This window comes from Platalea leucorodia (assembly GCF_965183815.1).
Source record: "Platalea leucorodia genome assembly, chromosome: 19".
Lineage (NCBI taxonomy): Eukaryota > Metazoa > Chordata > Aves > Pelecaniformes > Threskiornithidae > Platalea > Platalea leucorodia.
The window spans coordinates 8,892,664-8,915,153 of NC_138841.1; the positions used below are offsets into that span (position 1 = coordinate 8,892,664).

General features: G+C 58.6%; 1 protein-coding gene across 1 annotated transcript; it reads right to left on the reverse strand.

Moving 5' to 3' along the window:
• Nucleotides 1–213: 213 nt before the first annotated feature.
• LOC309598926 (sperm-associated antigen 4 protein-like) lies at nt 214–14,581 on the reverse strand (the record flags this gene model as incomplete). The annotated part of the gene is made up of 7 exons (XM_082329954.1): nt 214–345; nt 1,146–1,235; nt 1,596–1,763; nt 2,312–2,424; nt 3,013–3,088; nt 3,636–3,729; nt 14,562–14,581. 7 exons carry the CDS (start codon nt 14,579–14,581, stop codon nt 214–216), a joined length of 693 nt encoding a protein of 230 aa, XP_082186080.1.
• Between the last annotated feature and the right edge of the window lie 7,909 nt (nt 14,582–22,490).

The following is a 22,490-nucleotide window of genomic DNA, read 5'->3' on the forward strand; positions in this document are numbered from 1 at the left end:
TGCTTACTGCCTTCCTCAGGTTGAAGAAAAAATTAAGGAGAGGTCCTAACGGTTCCCGCACGCTCCCGCCCTCCCCCCAAAGGGCCTTCTTGCGCACCCCACTTTGGAGACAGAGCTTCTGCACCAATCTCAATTGCCACATCTTTTTTATTTTTTTGTTCCTTCCCCTTCTGCTGCTCTTTTTCTGTATGCCCTTCTCTTTTTCCTCTGGTTTCAGTCGAGGCTTTCTGGTTTTGCCATCTTCCCGTGAACCTGCACTCGATAAATGCAGGTGTACGCTGGGTTTCCCCAGTTGCTCTTCACCAGAAGTTTGACACGTGCAAAGGCTCTGGGAAGCGGCGCGTTCTGGGAAGAAAAGCGGGAAAAGGAAGCGGGGGTGTTAGGAGCGACAATGCAAGGAAGGTGTCTCCCCCTGCCAGCCCTGCTCCTGCTCAGGAGCGAGCTCCTGCAAGTGGGTGGGAGCGGCTGTGGCAATCTGAGGCTCGCTGCTGGTACCGGGGCTGCTGGGGAGGCTGGGGACACGGGAAGGGGGAAGGCAGCTGGCATCCTCTGCATGCCGGCCCTGCTGGGGCTCAGTCTCCCTCCCCTCTGCCCCTTCCCTCTGCTGCTTGCTCTGTGCTGGCAGAGAGGCCGGGGAGGTGCTCCTGTGCGGGGGGCGGCTGCTGTGCAACCCCACCAAGCTCCCGCTGTCTGCTCTGCCTGCTTTCCTCCTGGCAGGCGTGAGAGCACGGGGAGAGAAGGGGCACGCTGTGCTGGGAGGAGAGGACACTGCCCAGCCTGCCAGCAGGCCACAGGACGGAGCGACAGTGCTGCCCGACGCCTTTCGCCACCGGGCATCCCTGTTTCTCCACAACACAAAGACGTTGCTTGTGTGGAGCGGCCGCGTGTGCGGCTGGCTCTGCTGAAGGCAGTGCGTGCAGCCAGGGATCTCTCGGGACTTGTGCTCCCACAGGCCTGACCCTGTCTTGCTATCCTTTTGCTACCACCACTGCGTGCTACTCAGCCCTCCCAACCCCACCAGGTCTCTCTCGGCGGTGGTCCGGGCCCCTCGGCCCAGGGAGAAAGCATTCACGCTCTTCCTGCCATGGACTTGCAGGCAAACCTGGTTTGCTCCCCGGCACCTTGCCCCTGCGCGTGGACCGTACCTTCAGAGGGAAGGTCTGAATGGCCTCCTTTGCCACGTTGTACGTGAACGTCCCAAGGAGAGTTTCCTCTTCTCCGTCCGCACCCACTCCCTCAGGGGCAAAGCACAAGGAGAGCAGCTCAGACTCGTCCCCACAAAGAGGGAACCTACGTGCTGGATCAGCCCTGCTATCTCCCCACCCTCTCCTGGGGCTCTAGCAGTAGGCTAGCACTCGCCATGGTGGAGCTCAGTCTCGGCCTTGACTTGTGCTCAGGAACCCTGAGGTGCGTGTCCCGAACAAGTCTCAAGAGGGATGAAACCCCTAGAGCCCTTGAAGTGTCCCGCTAGGGCACTGCGGTGCTCAGGAGAGAGCAGGACGTAAACCTCAGAGGACGCACAAAAGCAAGCAAGACCCTGCCATGGCTTTCCCCCAGGGCCAGATCCCCGCCAGAAGCGCCCAGCAGAGACTCACAAAGACAGCGACGTCTCTGGGGGCGCTGATGACAGTCCCAGATGGAGAGACTTCTTTGAAGATGTGCTGCACAGTGATGGCAGTCAGATGGACTCGTGCTGGCAGCCTGATGACCACCTGGCCCTGATCCCCTTGTAAAGGCCAGCAGTTTCCTGGGGAAACATCCGGCTGCAAGCAGAACGCGAGAGCAAGGAAGAGTGAGAGAGTGTTGGGGCCAACACAGCGGCCCGCGTAGCTTGAAGCGTAGGCGCCGTTGTGTCCGCGGGGTCTATTTTGGCTTGAAAATGAGGCGCGTGGGAGGAAATGGACAGAAGCAGGAGGCCTTCGTCCCTGCCTGACCGAAAGGGGGCTCTCAGGATTATGGGGCAGAGGAGACTAGCAGTTATGAAACCGTCCCAGTCAGGGCCTAGCAGAAACACCTCTCTGCCCAGTGGCTCTGCAGGGCACCCCCCACCAGGGAGAAAGTCTTTCACCCAGCTGGGGCAGAGCACTGTGGGCGAGATGCAGCAGTTTGGCTCCGTTCAGCTCCATTCCCCTCCTGAGGGGAAGCGCTGATTGCTAGCAAGCCCAGCCCTGTGTTCGAGCTTTGCTTTCAGGAACCTGATCAACACTGTGGGCTTGAGCAGTGCCACTGGAGCGAGGGGAGAGCCCCTGAGGTCGGTCCCCAACTTCAGCGGGAGGCAGGCAACCTTCCCGGAGGAGTTCCGCTACGATACCTGCAAAATAGTGTCGGGAGGGTTGGCAGTGCGAAAGAGCCATAAAAGCCTGCAGCCCCAATTCTCTTTGCAGATGTAGGTCTCGGAAGTTCTCTGCATGTCGATGGTGGCACCTGGAAGGGAGGGAGAGCAGGTGACTACTGGAAGAGGCCACATTCTAGGAGGACTCGGTGCTCAGACAGCATTTCTGATGCTGCCGGCCAGCTCCACGTCTGTCAGTCCTCTCCTCCTCCCCACGCTGCTGGGGGTGCCCAGCTGCACAAGGGAATGACGGCCGCCACGTGCCTGGTGGTGACTGCTTCTCTCACAGCGCCACGAGGAGAAGGTGTGAGCGTTCTGGGAGACAGCAGGCGCCCACGTCAATGACAGCACACCAAAACTGAGGGCTTGCGGCATGGGCAGCAAAGGGTGGCCCAGCCATTCCCTCTTCCAATGCAGTGGAGAGGAAGAGAGCCCTTCCAACAGCACAGGAACACGTGCGGGGGCAGCGGCGGAGGCCCCCGTGCGGAGGCCCCCGTGCGGAGGCGGAGGGCAGGACTGGGAGGGAGTCTGGGAGGGCCACTGTGCCACAGCCTTGCTCTTGGACCCCATGAAGCATTGAAGCTCCCCCCCTTTGGAGAGCAGCGCCCGGAGCACAGGCTTCTTTGGGGAGTGCTGCAGACAAGCGCAGGGCAAGGAGACTGGGCTGCTCGTGTCCATACCAGAGCTTTTCAGGGCCCAGTCAGACATCTCGACGTAGACTTCCGAAGCCATCTGGGACGCTGCCTGGTTCACTTCCTGGGAACGCCATAAACGAACACAGAAAAGGACCACATCAGCGGGCAGTTCAGCATGGCTACTAGCGCCGGCAGAGGCAAAGGGTCAGTGTCAGAAAGGCAAGGCAAGCCTAGTCCACAGAGCTGCAAGACTCTCTGCTGCTGACGTGCTGACGGCCATGGCCGCGAGGTGGGTTGACGAGGGTCCCCACACCCTCGTCCCCACCCTCCACGCTCTGCAGGTAAGCGGGGAGATGGGCTCGGGCCCTGCAAGCGACGGCTGGCCCCGTCAGCGTGCCTGGGTCTCATCCCTGCCTCAGGAGCCCAGCCAGAGGAGCCAGAGTGCCGGCGTGCCAAGGGAAGGCTCTCAGGAGTCCTCTGCTGCCTCAAGCAGCCTGCTTGAACTGGGCCTGGAGAAGGGCCTGTGCAGCGCAGAAGCTCACCCAGCAAGCCCCTGGGGCAAAGGCTGGCTTGCTGCAGTCAGCAGTCCGACCCCACCAACAAGCCCAAGGAGTGCTTTCTCAGGGGTTCTGCCCAGCCAAGCCTCCTTCCCCAAAACGCAGCATCACCTTTGCACTGCTGATCTCTGCCCTCAGTTGAGCCACCTCCTCCATCAGAAGCTGCATCTTTTGGCTGTGCTCCGCCAACAAAACGCGAAAGTTCCTGCATGAAAGCACGAAAGCAGATCTTGTCAGAGAGCGGCCCGTCCCCTCTGGGGAGCGTCTCAGCTCGGCAAGAAGGAGAGACACGTGTGCTTTCCCTGCTTTGCGAGTGCTTCCCTTCCACACCAGTTTGAGCAGAAGGCAAAGGCAGGTAGGAGGTATGGGAGCCCTGGCTGTTAGCAAAACGAGTGCAGGTAGCACGAGGTCGGCTGACGCTTCTGCACAGAACCAATGCCAGCTCAGGAAACGTCTCTTACCGCAGGGTCTTCAGGTCTTCTGCAGACACAAGTGCCAGCTCCTGAAAGGGAAAAACGCTCGGTTCGAGCATCCGCTACCAGAGCCGCCGGGGCTTCCCAGGAGAGGCTTCCCTAGGAAGACTCGGCACAAGCTGCTGCTTCTTTGGGTCACCCTGCGTGGCAGCAGGAGAGCCCGTGATTTATCCAGCCGCTCTCAGCAATGCTCTGTTGCAGGAGGTGCCTGTGCCACAGGAGTCACCGACCTCTAGCAGTGCCTTTGTCCGCATTGTCCACCCTGGCAGTGAGGTCCCGCAGTAAACACCGGCTGCAATTCACATCATCAAGAGAGAGTTATTTTACTGAGGTCGCTAGCGATGCCTGCCGTCGCGTTGTCTCCAGCCTGTTGCCTTAGGGGTGGGGCAGCAGGTGAGCTGAGGAGGTGGGGAACGTGGGGTGCGGAGAGAGGACGCGCCTCTGCCCAGAAGCCATCGGCCCAGGCTTGAGGGGACTGCGCAGCCGTGGGCCTCAGGTGTGCTCAGTGCCCCAGAGCTATTCCCCGCTTCCCCTCGCTGCTTCAGGGAGCCCCGAGACCAGGCTGCATGGGCTAGGAGAGGTACCTCCCCATGGGTCCCCCTGCACGGCCCCTCCCCTCTGGGAATGCCCAGTTCAGGCTTGGAAGTAGCTACGCCCTTCTCTCGCGGACTTGCAGACGAAGCAAGCCATGTGGTCCAGTGGCCAGAGCAGCAGCATGGCTGGGAGACTCCCAGTCTTACTGGCAGGCCAAAAGGCAGTCCCAGTCCGGGACGTACTCGGGAAGCGCTTGGGTCATGGGAGTTTCCGCCCATACTGGCCCAAAAGGAAAGCCGGGCAGCTGAAAGCTGGCATCCAGCACAGCCTGGCTGTCGCTCTCAGGTGTCTGCTCATGCAAACTCACCAAGAGCCACGGGGAGCAACAAGAAGACAGCTTGGAAGATCCTCTTCTTCTGCAGGGCCACCTTTTGCCTGAAAAAGAGGGAGTCCTGTGGCTGCCCATGATCCAAGTCTTGGGCAAAGCCCTCCACCGGTGGAGTTCCCTTTTCAGGCCAGAAAGCCAGCCTTTTGGAAGCCTCCTGCTGCCAGAGAGCTGCCAGAGCAGCGCCCAGGAGGAAGACGATTTCTGTCCACACCGTTCAACACTGCCGGCAGATCTTCCCCAGAGGAAGGCCTCCAGAAGCACCATCCCAAAGGGAATGAAAATTATGCAGGGAAGTAAAGAGGCCGAGCAAACGAAGACTGCTTTTCAGCCGTCTTTCTGGTGGGGACCTTGCTCTCCCTTTGGCTGAGAAAGCAGGCCTGTTCTCACTTGCGATCACACAGATCTCTTAGGGGTGTTTTTCTGCACAGCTGGGAAGCGCAGGAGCCTTGTCTGCCTTTCCTCCCAGAGCCCTCCCAGACCTGCGCGGTCACTTGCCAGAGCTGGGGAAAAGCCTTCCCCTGCGGAGGCTTGGCTCTGCACCCGAGCGTCTGGCTACGCGGCAGTTTGCCCTACCGTAGCCAAAGTGTGGGGCTCTGGCAAACGCGTGGGAGTGAGACTGCCGAGGGGCTTTGCTCTTGGCTCTCCCTGAGAATGGCCACAGCACGAGCAGCGCCCCAGCTTGGGCTCCCGACTGGGAGCCCTGGGCTGCTGGCTGGGGAACACCCTCTGCTCTCCCCTTTGCTTGCACTGGCCCTCAGACATCCCCTTTCTTTCCCCCGTCCACAGCAGAAACGTGGTGTAATACGTACACGGCGGAGATGCACGTCCTCAGCAGACGTCTCCGCGGGGAGACAAGGGCGCCTGCCGGACAGCACGTAAGGCTGAAGACTGTCCCTGCGCAAGGAAAGCAGAGAAAAGTTAGGCCTGTCTCTTGAGGTCTCCTCTCTAGGATGCCCAGCCCCACGTGTCTCAGCTGCCTGCGGGGAGGCGGGCACCGTGTCCTACACACTCCCTCCCTGGGGCAAAGAGCAGGGCAGCCTGCACTTCTCCTGCCGCCTGTGACGTTTGGCCAGAGCTCCAGCGCAGCGCAGCTCTCCAAGTTCACCCCCGAGGAGGTCACAGCAAGCAGCAGTGCTGAGCTTACTTGCAATTTCCGTGGCCTTGTCACGCCACTTGGCAGGCCCTTGAGTGGCTGAGCCGGGAGCTGACATCGAAGAGAGTATCCCCAGCTCCACCTGCATGCGGAGGTTCCTGTCGGAGGAAAAAGACAAATGCCCGTTGCCCACCATCCCCACGCCGTGGGAGCCGAGGCGGGCAGGAGTAGCCTGAGCGGCGGCCCTTGCCAGAGGACGGGCCTTCCCAGCAGCAGCGACAGAGGCCAGCACAGCTGGGCTGCTCCCAGCGGGCCCCCCCCCCCCCCCCCCCCCCTTCCCCATCCTTTGCTTTACAGGCCTGCAGTGGGAGCAAGCTGGCAGCAGCAGACCCCTGCCTCGGGAAGCCCACCCGGCAGCACAGCCCGATTCTCAGCCCGTCCCTCCCTGGCCCCTGGCACCACCCTGCCCCACGGCAGACACCTCCCAGTGGCCATTTGGGGAGGGGGCACAGGCTGCTGCCCCCCCCCCCCCAGCCCCCCCACCTCTTCCCTGGGCACTCCCAGGTCTCCCGACCCCTCTCTGCCCCGCACAGCTGCTCCCATCAGCCAGGCAGGATCGCGCCTCAGCGTCCCGAGGGGACCAGTCTCAGGCCCCAGGGGCTTGGCCTCCCCGTACAGCAAAACCGCCCCGTGCAGCAGGGCTGGGCTCCGACCCTGCAGCACGAGGCTACCGCCTCCCCAAAAGCCCCTGCTGCACACTGCCTTTTGGCTGCGAGAGTGAGCCAGGCTTTCCACCGAGACCCGTCCTCACAGAAGGGGGGCTTCGCAAACCACGGGGCTCTTCTTCAGAAAACTTCTGTCGGCTTCCCCAGGCTGCTCCGCACCCCACTGACCGTGCTAGGCCACGTCCGTGCTACCAGCCCAACCTGATGCCCCGGGCACATGCCAGGCTTCGTACCTACTCGTCTGGCAGCGGCTCGGCCCCGCTGCCTCCCCTGCCGGCTGTTGGCCAGCCTCGTTCCCCAAGGAGCCTTGGGAGGGCCCTTGGCGTCTTCTCTCGGGGGCCTTTCTCCTCGCCATCTCTGGGCAAAGGCAGGCTCCCCGCTCTGCTCTTCCCTCTCAGCCCCAGCAGTGTGGCCTGCCCAGGCAAAAACAGCTCCGGCAGCAGCCCCACGCTGCCCCACAGCAGGAGCGCGCCTGCCCAAGGTAAGAGCCACACGGCAGCTGTGGGCTCCTTCCCCACGCGCCACAGGGCTGTGCGGGCGGCCAGCTCTGACCTCACACTGGTGGCTCTGACATCACACTGGGGGAGGCATGCGGCCTCAGTCAGAACCTGAGAGCAATGAAGTGAGAGAGGGTGTTGGGACCGTTAAGCGTCTAGTCATGTTTAGAGCCCCAGTGTCTGTGGGGCTGTGAAGTGCTCCCAAGGGAAGGTTAGGGTCAGAAACAGCTTTTAGTCCTGGCACCTTTGGTGTGGGTGAAATTGCCGTCTATTTGCAACTTCAGAGCTGGGCTCTGGCTACAATGAGCGGGAGACAGAGAGAGTTTTGGACTTTTAGGAGGGCAGGCAAGCGCAGAGGCCCAGTGTTTGTGGGCCTGTGTCATGGTTTAACCCCAGTCAGCAACTAAGCGCCACGCAGCCGCTCACTCACTCCCCCCTCTCCAGTGTGATGAGGGAAAGAATCGGAAGGGTAAAAGGGGGAAAAACTCGTGGGTTGTGATAAGAACATTTCAATAATGGAAATAAAGTAAAATAGAAGTAGTAGTAGTAGTAGTAATAATAATAATAATAGTAATAATAATATAGTAATATACAAAGCAAGTGATGCACGATACAACTGCTCACCACCTGCCGACTGATGCCCAGCCTGTCCTCGAGCAGCGATCGCTGCCCCCCAGCCAACTCCCCTCAGTTTATATACTGAGCATGACGCCATACGGTATGGAAGAGCCCTTTGGCCAGTCGGGGTCACCTGTCCTGGCTGTGCTCCCTCCCAGCTTCTCACTGTCAGGGTAGGGGAAGCTGAACAGTCCTTGACTGGTGTAAGCACTACTTAGCAAGAACTAAAACATCAGTGTGTTATCAACATTATTCTCATACGAAATCCAAAACACAGCACTACACCAGCTACTAGGAAGAAAATGAACTCTAGCCCAGCTGAAACCAGGACATTTTGCTATTGTCCTGAGCATTGTTTTTATTATAGTTCTAAGGCTAATTTTTCTAAAAAGAAGCATATTTTTCAGGTGTGGTCTTCAAGAAACTATGCAGATTAACAAGTACATGAAGAAAAGCTAGGTCCCTGCGGCCATTGCCACTGCCTAATTCTCTTACTATTCCATTAGTTACTAATATATGCCTCTAGGGATACTAAATTTGATACGAGCGCAACCCTTACACAGTTCATACTTTTGGGGGGAAAAGATACACACATCTTCCCATTGTGACGCTAACAGGTAGAACTTTACCTCTGCCAGCTGGAAGAGTGCCAAATTCCTACAGTGCTTTACTGGCTCAGGCCTTGACAACTGGGAAGTACTTGATGAGATCTAGGTCTTAAATGAACAGAGAAAATAGCTCAGTGGCACACAGGAAAGACTGAAAGGAAGGGAGAAAAAAAAGCTGCTTATGGCTTGGATGGGCGTGCTCTTTGCTGGGTAAAAAACTGGCTGAATGGCCGGGCCCAAAGAGTTGTGGTGAATGGAGTTAAATGCAGCCGGTGGCTGGTCACAAGTGGTGTTCCCCAGGGCTCAGCATTGGGGCCAGTCCTGTTTAATGTCTTTCTCAATGATCAGGATGAGGGGATCAAGTACACCCTCAGTAAGTTTGCAGATGACGCCAAGTTGGGTGGGAGCGTTGGTCTCCTGGAGGGCAGGAAGGCCCTACGGAGGGACCTGGCCAGGCTGGATTGATGGGCCAAGGCCAACTGTGTGAGGTTCAACAAGGCTCAGTGCTGGGTCCTGCGCTTGGGTCACAACAACCCCATGCAACGCTACAGGCTGGGGGAAGAGGGGCTGGAGAGCTGCCCGGGGCAAAAGGAGGGGGTATTGGTGGACAGCCAGCTGAATATGAGGCAGCAGTGTGCCCAGGTGGCCAAGAGGCCAATAGCATCCTGGCTTGTATCAGAAATAGTGTGGCCAGCAGGACTAGGGAAGTGATCGTCCCCCCATACTGGGCACTGGTGAGGCCACACCTTGAATCCTGTGTTCAGTGTTGGGCCCCTCACTACAAGAAGGACACTGATAGAGCACAAATTGCTACTTAGCACGGAAGGTAAGTGTGGGCAGGGGCACAACCGGTGCAGGTACTTTAAGAAGAGATACCAGATCCATCCCAGACACCAAGGGAACTGCCTTTTATACTGTTCAACTTGTGTCAGTTATTTTTGTTGCAAATGACACCCCTGATTAATGTTAGACCTAGGTACAGTACCAATTGCTTTGCCATTGACACACATACCTGCCACGCACTGTTTAGGTGCAGCCTCACTCCAGGCTGCTGAACATCCTTGAAAAGTAAGACTGGCCAACATGCATGTCTAACTACTGATCATCAGTGAGCTACAGCTGAACCGCACGTTTTAGCGGTGTCCATGAGCTTGTTTCCTGGCACCTACTCAAGTTCTTCTTTGATGGGTAAGGAAAAGCCAGCAGCCACAAGCCCTTACCAAGACTGCATCTTGCAGCACAGAACACAATTCCTGCCTACTACCACATGGCTCTGGCACTTTCCTTCTTGGGCGCTGTAAAATGAACTGAAACAATTCAGTGCGCTGGTATTTGTCTTACTCTTTAAAGGACTTAGCAGTGAATTTCAAGAAACAGACTGTTATCAAGAGGAACTATACAAAGTATTACATTGCTCAACTGACAGTATAACTGACCGTTTAAGCATGCAAAAGCATCTTAGAAATGCTGGAAGATGGCTGTGGAGTTATTACCACAGAAGTATCGTAAGAGACACTGGAATTAACCAATTTTAAGAAGCTTGTAAGCTCCTGCTGCAGGAGCTCCTGCAGACACCGCTCCCTCCCCGCGCTGCCGCTGATGCACCCGCGGTGACGGAGGATTGAGCGCGCCCCAGGCCCGGCTCGCTGCTGCCAGGACAGGCCGTGGGGGCCTGGGGCTGCGGGACAAGCCTCAGGGGAGGTGCTGGGGCCAGGGCAGCTGCAGGGGCTGAGCGGGGCTGGGGAGGCTCCGGGGGCGCTCTGGGAGTCGGGCTGCCCGGTGCCTGTGCCCGGGGGGGTCCGTCTGCGTCTCCTTCGCCTCCCCAGCTCTTGGGTCACTCCCGGGGCTGCCCCGGCCGGGCCCGGCTCCAGCTTGGAGCTCCCCCCGCCACCCGTGGGGGGCCAGCAGGCAGGAGACACCCCCGCGCCCGCCCAAGGGCCTCACTCACCTCACGGGCAGCCCCAGGCCTCACCTCAGCCGGGCCGCAGCTGGAGCTGCACCTCCCGAGACCAACACGGCTGCCGGGAAGGTGAGCGTGGGGCCATGACGGCTCCGGGCATGCCCCGGTAACCAACATGGCCGCCCGGCAGCCCCATGTCTCAGGACTACAGCTCCCGGCATGCCGTGCTAACCAACATGGCCACCTGGCAGCCATGTGCCCCAGGACTACAGCTCCCGGCATGCCACGGGGCGCAACTGCCCTGCTGTCTGACCCTGCGCGGCCACCGTCCCCCGCCCCGGCTGGGCCCTGCCCCACGAGCAGGCCCCATGGCTGCCTGCGCGGGGCTGCGCTGGCCCCAGAGCCCCGGTGGAGAGGGAGGAGGAGGGGGAGAGGGGGACAGAGCGGCGGAGAAGGGTGGGGCAGGGCGGTGGGGTGGCCGGAGAGGGACAGGAGCAGGACAGAGGGACAGGAGATGGACAGAGGGATGGTGGGAAAAAGGGGTAGCTGGGCAGGGAGTGGAGAAAGGAAAAATAGTGGTGAGGAGCAGAAACAGGGACAGAGAAGGAAGGAGATGGAGGGCAAGTGAAGAACATGGCGCAGGAAGAAAAGTAGTGCTAAGCAGCAGGACAGAGGGACAGAGAGAGAAGAGGGGCAGGAGGGAGAACAGAGGGATGGACAGACACAGAAAGGGCAAGGGCACGGGACAAGGGGGTGGAGAGACAGAAGAGTCAGCAGGAGGGCAGAGTGACAGAGAAGTGGGGCAGGGAACAGGACAGAAGGCCAGAAGGCAAAGGGTGAGAGGGAAAAGAAAGGGGAGAGGGAAGGGGAGAGGCAGGGGCAGAGAGTGGGACACAGAGCAAGGGAACAGACACTCTCTGTTTCTGGAGCCTCCCAGTGTTGAATGGAGTCTCTCTCCCTGGCCTGCTGAGTACAGCCAAAGTCCAGAAAGAAAACTGCGAACGTCCAGGGATTCCTCCCACCCCAAAGGTGCCAGGACCAAAAGCTCTTGCTGCTTTTGCAGGAGCGCGCCTGCCCAGGGCAAGAGCCACACGGCAGCCGTGGGCTCCTTCCCCGCGCGCCACAGGGCTGTGCGAAAGGAGCTGATTTTCCCCTTCCCCTGCTTCTTCCCGGTAACCCCTTCCTGTGCCTCCCTTCTCTATCGGTTCCTCTAGGAGCCCCTGTTAAAGCAGCAATCCATCTCCCCTCTCTTAGGTGTTCCCTTTGAACCTGTCGTGCCTCTTTTTCCTTCTCTCTCCTATGAAAAATCATCCACGCTACCTCTAACATCTTTCCCAAATCCCTGGCTCCCCTCCCAATTTCCTCCAACGTTTCACGATACGTCCTAGGGGAGATCTTTTCCGAATCCCCCCTTCCGCAGAGGGCTTAGTACCCACCACAAAAGACACAGCAACACCAAACAGAGAAACAATAACTTTGCACAAAATAGTCAGAGGCATTCCCCAGAAGGGGACTCGAACCCCTGGATTACCTTCAGTGGGGCTCCAACCCACCCCTTCGGCCAAAGGTTTCCAGACACAGGTGTCCTAGGGACTTCGGCCCGATAGGATCCAATCCTTCCCTTAGGTACCTTTACAGCCCAACCCTGCGAGGCCTTCGCCGCGCCTGACGGGCAGGCAACTGCCCTTTTAATGAGAAAAGGGATGCTTTTACCTTCCCAGAGGTCCTGCTCAGAGCTCTTCGGTCCGGGCTTCGGAGGTTCTTCCCGAGAATCCCTCGGTGCCGGCTGGGGGTCCTGCGATCCCACGGATCCATCGAGATTCAGAAGCAGAGTCCCATCTGGGTCGCCCAAACTGTCACCGAAATGGGGAATCAACCTCTTCACACCCATGTAGCATCGAGAAGCAGGCATTCTCTTTATTACAGCACTGGATGCGTGGGGGATGGTCCCACCTAAGGTGCCTACCATCATACAAAGCTAATGGGAAAATTGCCGTTTCTGCTTAGCTTTAGAAGCCATTTCCAGCAGCATGAGAAACCCCCCAAGCATCCTGGGATGCCCACTCCCCAGCCCCATCTCTCAGGAACCCCTTGGGAGCCTCCAGCACCCCCCAGGGAATGCTCCTGCCACCCTGACCCCCTCCCAATACTCCCTGCTGTTAGGCAGCTGCCAGGAAGACGGGGTTCTAACCCTCCCCATCCCTGGAATCCTTTGGACGAGCTTTCCGACTGGCTGCCCGGGATGTCCTTAGCGGAGGCGGCGTTGTAGCCCAGGACACGATGCCCATGATAGCAACAGCGGGAGGGAACAGCCAAGTGTTGCAGAATGCAGCACTGGGGGACCGAGGGGCCTCGAGTGTTAGATGGTGGAGCCCATGACGGGAACAGCCCAAGGGCTGCAGAACCGCACAGCCTTTCTGGGAACCCCAGAGAGGGTGGTCCGTCAAGAAGAAAGACAGGTCAGGGTTGTCCCAATGCCAAGGGGAGAATAACCAGGGGCCAAACGCTGGAAAATTCCCCGTCGACACTACTCAATGTGACACAAAAGGACCCCCAACAGAGAGCAGCGAGCTCTAGAGTGGGGACGTTGATGGGCCGAGGAACGGGGCTTCCCACAGGCCACTCAGACAGGCTCCCCACCCCCCTTTCACAGAAACTGGGGGGTAACCGACAAACCGACAGCCGGGATGCTGGGAAGGTGCTAGGCCAAACGGTTCCATCGGCTCCTGCGGCAGTTGTAAACTGCAGCCGGGCCCCTCTGCCTGCCCTGGGCTGGTGCCACTTGCGGAGCCTCCCGGGGTGGCGGGAGAAGGAGCGGTGCCAGGCTGGGCCTCTCCTCTCTGGAGTAAACCTTAGGAGTGCTTACTGCCTTCCTCAGGTTGAAGAAAAAATTAAGGAGAGGTCCTAACGGTTCCCGCACGCTCCCGCCCTCCCCCCAAAGGGCCTTCTTGCGCACCCCACTTTGGAGACAGAGCTTCTGCACCAATCTCAATTGCCACATCTTTTTTATTTTTTTGTTCCTTCCCCTTCTGCTGCTCTTTTTCTGTATGCCCTTCTCTTTTTCCTCTGGTTTCAGTCGAGGCTTTCTGGTTTTGCCATCTTCCCGTGAACCTGCACTCGATAAATGCAGGTGTACGCTGGGTTTCCCCAGTTGCTCTTCACCAGAAGTTTGACACGTGCAAAGGCTCTGGGAAGCGGCGCGTTCTGGGAAGAAAAGCGGGAAAAGGAAGCGGGGGTGTTAGGAGCGACAATGCAAGGAAGGTGTCTCCCCCTGCCAGCCCTGCTCCTGCTCAGGAGCGAGCTCCTGCAAGTGGGTGGGAGCGGCTGTGGCAATCTGAGGCTCGCTGCTGGTACCGGGGCTGCTGGGGAGGCTGGGGACACGGGAAGGGGGAAGGCAGCTGGCATCCTCTGCATGCCGGCCCTGCTGGGGCTCAGTCTCCCTCCCCTCTGCCCCTTCCCTCTGCTGCTTGCTCTGTGCTGGCAGAGAGGCCGGGGAGGTGCTCCTGTGCGGGGGGCGGCTGCTGTGCAACCCCACCAAGCTCCCGCTGTCTGCTCTGCCTGCTTTCCTCCTGGCAGGCGTGAGAGCACGGGGAGAGAAGGGGCACGCTGTGCTGGGAGGAGAGGACACTGCCCAGCCTGCCAGCAGGCCACAGGACGGAGCGACAGTGCTGCCCGACGCCTTTCGCCACCGGGCATCCCTGTTTCTCCACAACACAAAGACGTTGCTTGTGTGGAGCGGCCGCGTGTGCGGCTGGCTCTGCTGAAGGCAGTGCGTGCAGCCAGGGATCTCTCGGGACTTGTGCTCCCACAGGCCTGACCCTGTCTTGCTATCCTTTTGCTACCACCACTGCGTGCTACTCAGCCCTCCCAACCCCACCAGGTCTCTCTCGGCGGTGGTCCGGGCCCCTCGGCCCAGGGAGAAAGCATTCACGCTCTTCCTGCCATGGACTTGCAGGCAAACCTGGTTTGCTCCCCGGCACCTTGCCCCTGCGCGTGGACCGTACCTTCAGAGGGAAGGTCTGAATGGCCTCCTTTGCCACGTTGTACGTGAACGTCCCAAGGAGAGTTTCCTCTTCTCCGTCCGCACCCACTCCCTCAGGGGCAAAGCACAAGGAGAGCAGCTCAGACTCGTCCCCACAAAGAGGGAACCTACGTGCTGGATCAGCCCTGCTATCTCCCCACCCTCTCCTGGGGCTCTAGCAGTAGGCTAGCACTCGCCATGGTGGAGCTCAGTCTCAGCCTTGACTTGTGCTCAGGAACCCTGAGGTGCGTGTCCCGAACAAGTCTCAAGAGGGATGAAACCCCTAGAGCCCTTGAAGTGTCCCGCTAGGGCACTGCGGTGCTCAGGAGAGAGCAGGACGTAAACCTCAGAGGACGCACAAAAGCAAGCAAGACCCTGCCATGGCTTTCCCCCAGGGCCAGATCCCCGCCAGAAGCGCCCAGCAGAGACTCACAAAGACAGCGACGTCTCTGGGGGCGCTGATGACAGTCCCAGATGGAGAGACTTCTTTGAAGATGTGCTGCACAGTGATGGCAGTCAGATGGACTCGTGCTGGCAGCCTGATGACCACCTGGCCCTGATCCCCTTGTAAAGGCCAGCAGTTTCCTGGGGAAATATCCGGCTGCAAGCAGAACGCGAGAGCAAGGAAGAGTGAGAGAGTGTTGGGGCCAACACAGCGGCCCGCGTAGCTTGAAGCGTAGGCGCCGTTGTGTCCGCGGGGTCTATTTTGGCTTGAAAATGAGGCGCGTGGGAGGAAATGGACAGAAGCAGGAGGCCTTTGTCCCTGCCTGACCGAAAGGGGGCTCTCAGGATTATGGGGCAGAGGAGACTAGCAGTTATGAAACCGTCCCAGTCAGGGCCTAGCAGAAACACCTCTCTGCCCAGTGGCTCTGCAGGGCACCCCCCACCAGGGAGAAAGTCTTTCACCCAGCTGGGGCAGAGCACTGTGGGCGAGATGCAGCAGTTTGGCTCCGTTCAGCTCCATTCCCCTCCTGAGGGGAAGCGCTGATTGCTAGCAAGCCCAGCCCTGTGTTCGAGCTTTGCTTTCAGGAACCTGATCAACACTGTGGGCTTGAGCAGTGCCACTGGAGCGAGGGGAGAGCCCCTGAGGTCGGTCCCCAACTTCAGCGGGAGGCAGGCAACCTTCCCGGAGGAGTTCCGCTACGATACCTGCAAAATAGTGTCGGGAGGGTTGGCAGTGCGAAAGAGCCATAAAAGCCTGCAGCCCCAATTCTCTTTGCAGATGTAGGTCTCGGAAGTTCTCTGCATGTCGATGGTGGCACCTGGAAGGGAGGGAGAGCAGGTGACTACTGGAAGAGGCCACATTCTAGGAGGACTCGGTGCTCAGACAGCATTTCTGATGCTGCCGGCCAGCTCCACGTCTGTCAGTCCTCTCCTCCTCCCCACGCTGCTGGGGGTGCCCAGCTGCACAAGGGAATGACGGCCGCCACGTGCCTGGTGGTGACTGCTTCTCTCACAGTGCCACGAGGAGAAGGTGTGAGCGTTCTGGGAGACAGCAGGCGCCCACGTCAATGACAGCACACCAAAACTGAGGGCTTGCGGCATGGGCAGCAAAGGATGGCCCAGCCATTCCCTCTTCCAATGCAGTGGAGAGGAAGAGAGCCCTTCCAACAGCACAGGAACACGTGCGGGGGCAGCGGCGGAGGCCCCCGTGCGGAGGCCCCCGTGCGGAGGCGGAGGGCAGGACTGGGAGGGAGTCTGGGAGGGCCACTGTGCCACAGCCTTGCTCTTGGACCCCATGAAGCATTGAAGCTCCCCCCCTTTGGAGAGCAGCGCCCGGAGCACAGGCTTCTTTGGGGAGTGCTGCAGACAAGCGCAGGGCAAGGAGACTGGGCTGCTCGTGTCCATACCAGAGCTTTTCAGGGCCCAGTCAGACATCTCGACGTAGACTTCCGAAGCCATCTGGGACGCTGCCTGGTTCACTTCCTGGGAACGCCATAAACGAACACAGAAAAGGACCACATCAGCGGGCAGTTCAGCATGGCTACTAGCGCCGGCAGAGGCAAAGGGTCAGTGTCAGAAAGGCAAGGCAAGCCTAGTCCACAGAGCTGCAAGACTCTCTGCTGCTGACGTGCTGACGGCCATGGCCGCGAGGTGGGTTGACGAGGGTCCCCACACCCTCGTCCCCACCCTCCACGCTCTGCAGGTAAGCGGGGAGATGGGCTCGGGCCCTGCAAGCGACGGCTGGCCCCGTCAGCGTGCCTGGGTCTCATCCCTGCCTCAGGAGCCCAGCCAGAGGAGCCAGAGTGCCGGCGTGCCAAGGGAAGGCTCTCAGGAGTCCTCTGCTGCCTCAAGCAGCCTGCTTGAACTGGGCCTGGAGAAGGGCCTGTGCAGCGCAGAAGCTCACCCAGCAAGCCCCTGGGGCAAAGGCTGGCTTGCTGCAGTCAGCAGTCCGACCCCACCAACAAGCCCAAGGAGTGCTTTCTCAGGGGTTCTGCCCAGCCAAGCCTCCTTCCCCAAAACGCAGCATCACCTTTGCACTGCTGATCTCTGCCCTCAGTTGAGCCACCTCCTCCATCAGAAGCTGCATCTTTTGGCTGTGCTCCGCCAACAAAACGCGAAAGTTCCTGCATGAAAGCACGAAAGCAGATCTTGTCAGAGAGCGGCCCGTCCCCTCTGGGGAGCGTCTCAGCTCGGCAAGAAGGAGAGACACGTGTGCTTTCCCTGCTTTGCGAGTGCTTCCCTTCCACACCAGTTTGAGCAGAAGGCAAAGGCAGGTAGGAGGTATGGGAGCCCTGGCTGTTAGCAAAACGAGTGCAGGTAGCACGAGGTCGGCTGACGCTTCTGCACAGAACCAATGCCAGCTCAGGAAACGTCTCTTACCGCAGGGTCTTCAGGTCTTCTGCAGACACAAGTGCCAGCTCCTGAAAGGGAAAAACGCTCGGTTCGAGCATCCGCTACCAGAGCCGCCGGGGCTTCCCAGGAGAGGCTTCCCTAGGAAGACTCGGCACAAGCTGCTGCTTCTTTGGGTCACCCTGCGTGGCAGCAGGAGAGCCCGTGATTTATCCAGCCGCTCTCAGCAATGCTCTGTTGCAGGAGGTGCCTGTGCCACAGGAGTCACCGACCTCTAGCAGTGCCTTTGTCCGCATTGTCCACCCTGGCAGTGAGGTCCCGCAGTAAACACCGGCTGCAATTCACATCATCAAGAGAGAGTTATTTTACTGAGGTCGCTAGCGATGCCTGCCGTCGCGTTGTCTCCAGCCTGTTGCCTTAGGGGTGGGGCAGCAGGTGAGCTGAGGAGGTGGGGAACGTGGGGTGCGGAGAGAGGACGCGCCTCTGCCCAGAAGCCATCGGCCCAGGCTTGAGGGGACTGCGCAGCCGTGGGCCTCAGGTGTGCTCAGTGCCCCAGAGCTATTCCCCGCTTCCCCTCGCTGCTTCAGGGAGCCCCGAGACCAGGCTGCATGGGCTAGGAGAGGTACCTCCCCATGGGTCCCCCTGCACGGCCCCTCCCCTCTGGGAATGCCCAGTTCAGGCTTGGAAGTAGCTACGCCCTTCTCTCGCGGACTTGCAGACGAAGCAAGCCATGTGGTCCAGTGGCCAGAGCAGCAGCATGGCTGGGAGACTCCCAGTCTTACTGGCAGGCCAAAAGGCAGTCCCAGTCCGGGACGTACTCGGGAAGCGCTTGGGTCATGGGAGTTTCCGCCCATACTGGCCCAAAAGGAAAGCCGGGCAGCTGAAAGCTGGCATCCAGCACAGCCTGGCTGTCGCTCTCAGGTGTCTGCTCATGCAAACTCACCAAGAGCCACGGGGAGCAACAAGAAGACAGCTTGGAAGATCCTCTTCTTCTGCAGGGCCACCTTTTGCCTGAAAAAGAGGGAGTCCTGTGGCTGCCCATGATCCAAGTCTTGGGCAAAGCCCTCCACCGGTGGAGTTCCCTTTTCAGGCCAGAAAGCCAGCCTTTTGGAAGCCTCCTGCTGCCAGAGAGCTGCCAGAGCAGCGCCCAGGAGGAAGACGATTTCTGTCCACACCGTTCAACACTGCCGGCAGATCTTCCCCAGAGGAAGGCCTCCAGAAGCACCATCCCAAAGGGAATGAAAATTATGCAGGGAAGTAAAGAGGCCGAGCAAACGAAGACTGCTTTTCAGCCGTCTTTCTGGTGGGGACCTTGCTCTCCCTTTGGCTGAGAAAGCAGGCCTGTTCTCACTTGCGATCACACAGATCTCTTAGGGGTGTTTTTCTGCACAGCTGGGAAGCGCAGGAGCCTTGTCTGCCTTTCCTCCCAGAGCCCTCCCAGACCTGCGCGGTCACTTGCCAGAGCTGGGGAAAAGCCTTCCCCTGCGGAGGCTTGGCTCTGCACCCGAGCGTCTGGCTACGCGGCAGTTTGCCCTACCGTAGCCAAAGTGTGGGGCTCTGGCAAACGCGTGGGAGTGAGACTGCCGAGGGGCTTTGCTCTTGGCTCTCCCTGAGAATGGCCACAGCACGAGCAGCGCCCCAGCTTGGGCTCCCGACTGGGAGCCCTGGGCTGCTGGCTGGGGAACACCCTCTGCTCTCCCCTTTGCTTGCACCGGCCCTCAGACATCCCCTTTCTTTCCCCCGTCCACAGCAGAAACGTGGTGTAATACGTACACGGCGGAGATGCACGTCCTCAGCAGACGTCTCCGCGGGGAGACAAGGGCGCCTGCCGGACAGCACGTAAGGCTGAAGACTGTCCCTGCGCAAGGAAAGCAGAGAAAAGTTAGGCCTGTCTCTTGAGGTCTCCTCTCTAGGATGCCCAGCCCCACGTGTCTCAGCTGCCTGCGGGGAGGCGGGCACCGTGTCCTACACACTCCCTCCCTGGGGCAAAGAGCAGGGCAGCCTGCACTTCTCCTGCCGCCTGTGACGTTTGGCCAGAGCTCCAGCGCAGCGCAGCTCTCCAAGTTCACCCCCGAGGAGGTCACAGCAAGCAGCAGTGCTGAGCTTACTTGCAATTTCCGTGGCCTTGTGTCGTGGTTTAACCCCAGCCAGCAACTAAGCACCACACAGCCGCTCGCTCACTCCCCCCCGGTGGGATGGGGGAGAGAATCGGAAGAGTAAAAGTGAGAAAACTCATGGGTTGAGATAAAGACAGTTTAATAGGTAAAGCAAAAGCCGCGCGCACAAGCAAAGCAAAGCAAGGAATTCCTTCACTACTTCCCAGCGGCAGGCAGGTGTTCAGCCATCCCCAGGAAAGCAGGGCTCCATCACGCGTAACGGTTACTTGGGAAGACAAACGCCATCACTCCGAACGTCCCCCCCTTCCTTCTTCTTCCCCCAGCTTATATACTGAGCATGATGTCATATGGTATGGAATAGCCCTTTGGCCAGTCTGGGTCAGCTGTCCTAGCTATGCTCCCTCCCAGCTTCTTATGCACCTGGCAGAGCACAAGAAGCTAAAAAGTCCTTGACTAGTGTAAACTCTACTCAGCAAGAACCAAAACATCAGTGTCTTATCAACATTATTCTCATCCTAAATTCAAAACACAGCACTCTACCAGCTACTAAGAAGAAAATTAACTCTATCCCAGCTGAAACCAGGACAGTATCCACCCCTTATTCCATACCATTTACGTCATGCTCAGGTCCCACATTATCCAATACATCCTCATTAACCACCACCCCACTTATTCTATGGACCACTCCTGTAAAATGTCTGTAAAATGTCCATAAACATCCACAAATGTCCACATAATGTCCATTGGGTTCATTTAGTCCGTGACTGGGCTCCATCGGTGATGGTGATCACTCAGGACAGGAGAGGTGGTGTGTTGCGTGGAGTTATTGGGCACCAAAGCCAGCTCAGGTCGGGTTACTGCTGCACTTGCACTGCTTCTTGTAAGGCTTCTCCTCCATTTGTTCAGGTGGTTCCTGCTATGGTAATTCCTATAACATGTAACTCAGATCATGGGTTACAACAATTTAAAGGTATTTCCATTACAATCTCCACCCCTGGCCCCTTTGGACCAGACCATTGGGTTTAACACTGCAATGGACTCCTCCCCTTGCCCCTGCTTCGGCTTGGACTTATCCACAGACTGTAGTCCCTTAGGGGTTTACCTGCTCCAAGCGGAGCCTTGTCTATGAGCCACAGTCTCTCCAGGGGTATACCTGCTGTGGCATGGATTTATCCACAGCCACAGTCACTTAGAGGTGCACCTGTTCCCACATGACCTTCTCCATGGGCCACAATGCTTTCAGAGATATACCTGCTCCAGCGTGGCCTTGCCCGCAGCCACAGTCTCTTCAGAAGTAAACTTGCTCCACCATGGCCTTACCCGCAGCCACAGTCTCTTCAGAAGTAAACTTGCTCCATCATGGCCTTACCCATGGCCACACGCTTTGAGGTGCTCCAGCATGACCTCATGCACAGCCACTGATGCTTCAAGGTGTACCTGCTGCAGCACGGACTTATCCACAGCCACAGATGCTTCGAGGTGTACCTTCTCCAGCGTGGACTTATCCTTGGGCCACAATCCCTTCAAGAAGTATACCTGCTGTGGCACAGACATAACCATGGCCACAGACTCTTCGAGACATACCTGCTCTGGTATGGGCTTATCCACGTCCACAGGCGCTTCGGGGTGTCCTGCTCCCACATGGACTCATCCACAGGTCACAGTCCCTTTGACTCGAGTTCACACTGGAGTTCCAGCCTGTCCAGTACAGCAGTGCAGAAACAGCAGCGATGCCCTGGCCATCTGCCAGCCCAGGGCATGGCCGTTGTTGTTATCAAAATGTTCCCAGGCACAGCACAGTAAGATGATAAGCAGTTCAGCAAGTAGCAAAAGCAAAAAGCAGCCACTAACGAGCACTAGACTCGAATATACAGTAAGGCAAGCAAGCCCCATGGCAAGTACAGAAGCGTGCTGATTAATACCTAAACAGCACTAACAACTATAAATTCAATCTAGCACACTCCAATTAAATCTGTCATTATCTCGAACCCTTCGAGCCCCACGTTGGGCGCCAAAAAGGACTGTCGTGGTTTAACCCCAGCCAGCAACTAAGCACCACACAGCCGCTCGCTCACTCCCCCCCGGTGGGATGGGGGAGAGAATCGGAAGAGTAAAAGTGAGAAAACTCATGGGTTGAGATAAAGACAGTTTAATAGGTAAAGCAAAAGCCGCGCGCACAAGCAAAGCAAAGCAAGGAATTCCTTCACTACTTCCCAGCGGCAGGCAGGTGTTCAGCCATCCCCAGGAAAGCAGGGCTCCATCACGCGTAACGGTTACTTGGGAAGACAAACGCCATCACTCCGAACGTCCCCCCCTTCCTTCTTCTTCCCCCAGCTTATATACTGAGCATGATGTCATATGGTATGGAATAGCCCTTTGGCCAGTCTGGGTCAGCTGTCCTAGCTATGCTCCCTCCCAGCTTCTTATGCACCTGGCAGAGCACAAGAAGCTAAAAAGTCCTTGACTAGTGTAAACTCTACTCAGCAAGAACCAAAACATCAGTGTCTTATCAACATTATTCTCATCCTAAATTCAAAACACAGCACTCTACCAGCTACTAAGAAGAAAATTAACTCTATCCCAGCTGAAACCAGGACACCTTGTCACGCCACTTGGCAGGCCCTTGAGTGGCTGAGCCGGGAGCTGACATCGAAGAGAGTATCCCCAGCTCCACCTGCATGCGGAGGTTCCTGTCGGAGGAAAAAGACAAATGCCCGTTGCCCACCATCCCCACGCCGTGGGAGCCGAGGCGGGCAGGAGTAGCCTGAGCGGCGGCCCTTGCCAGAGGACGGGCCTTCCCAGCAGCAGCGACAGAGGCCAGCACAGCTGGGCTGCTCCCAGCGGGCCCCCCCCCCCCCCGCTTCCCCATCCTTTGCTTTACAGGCCTGCAGTGGGAGCAAGCTGGCAGCAGCAGACCCCTGCCTCGGGAAGCCCACCCGGCAGCACAGCCCGATTCTCAGCCCGTCCCTCCCTGGCCCCTGGCACCACCCTGCCCCACGGCAGACACCTCCCAGTGGCCATTTGGGGAGGGGGCACAGGCTGCTGCCCCCCCCCCCCAGCCCCCCCACCTCTTCCCTGGGCACTCCCAGGTCTCCCGACCCCTCTCTGCCCCGCACAGCTGCTCCCATCAGCCAGGCAGGATCGCGCCTCAGCGTCCCGAGGGGACCAGTCTCAGGCCCCAGGGGCTTGGCCTCCCCGT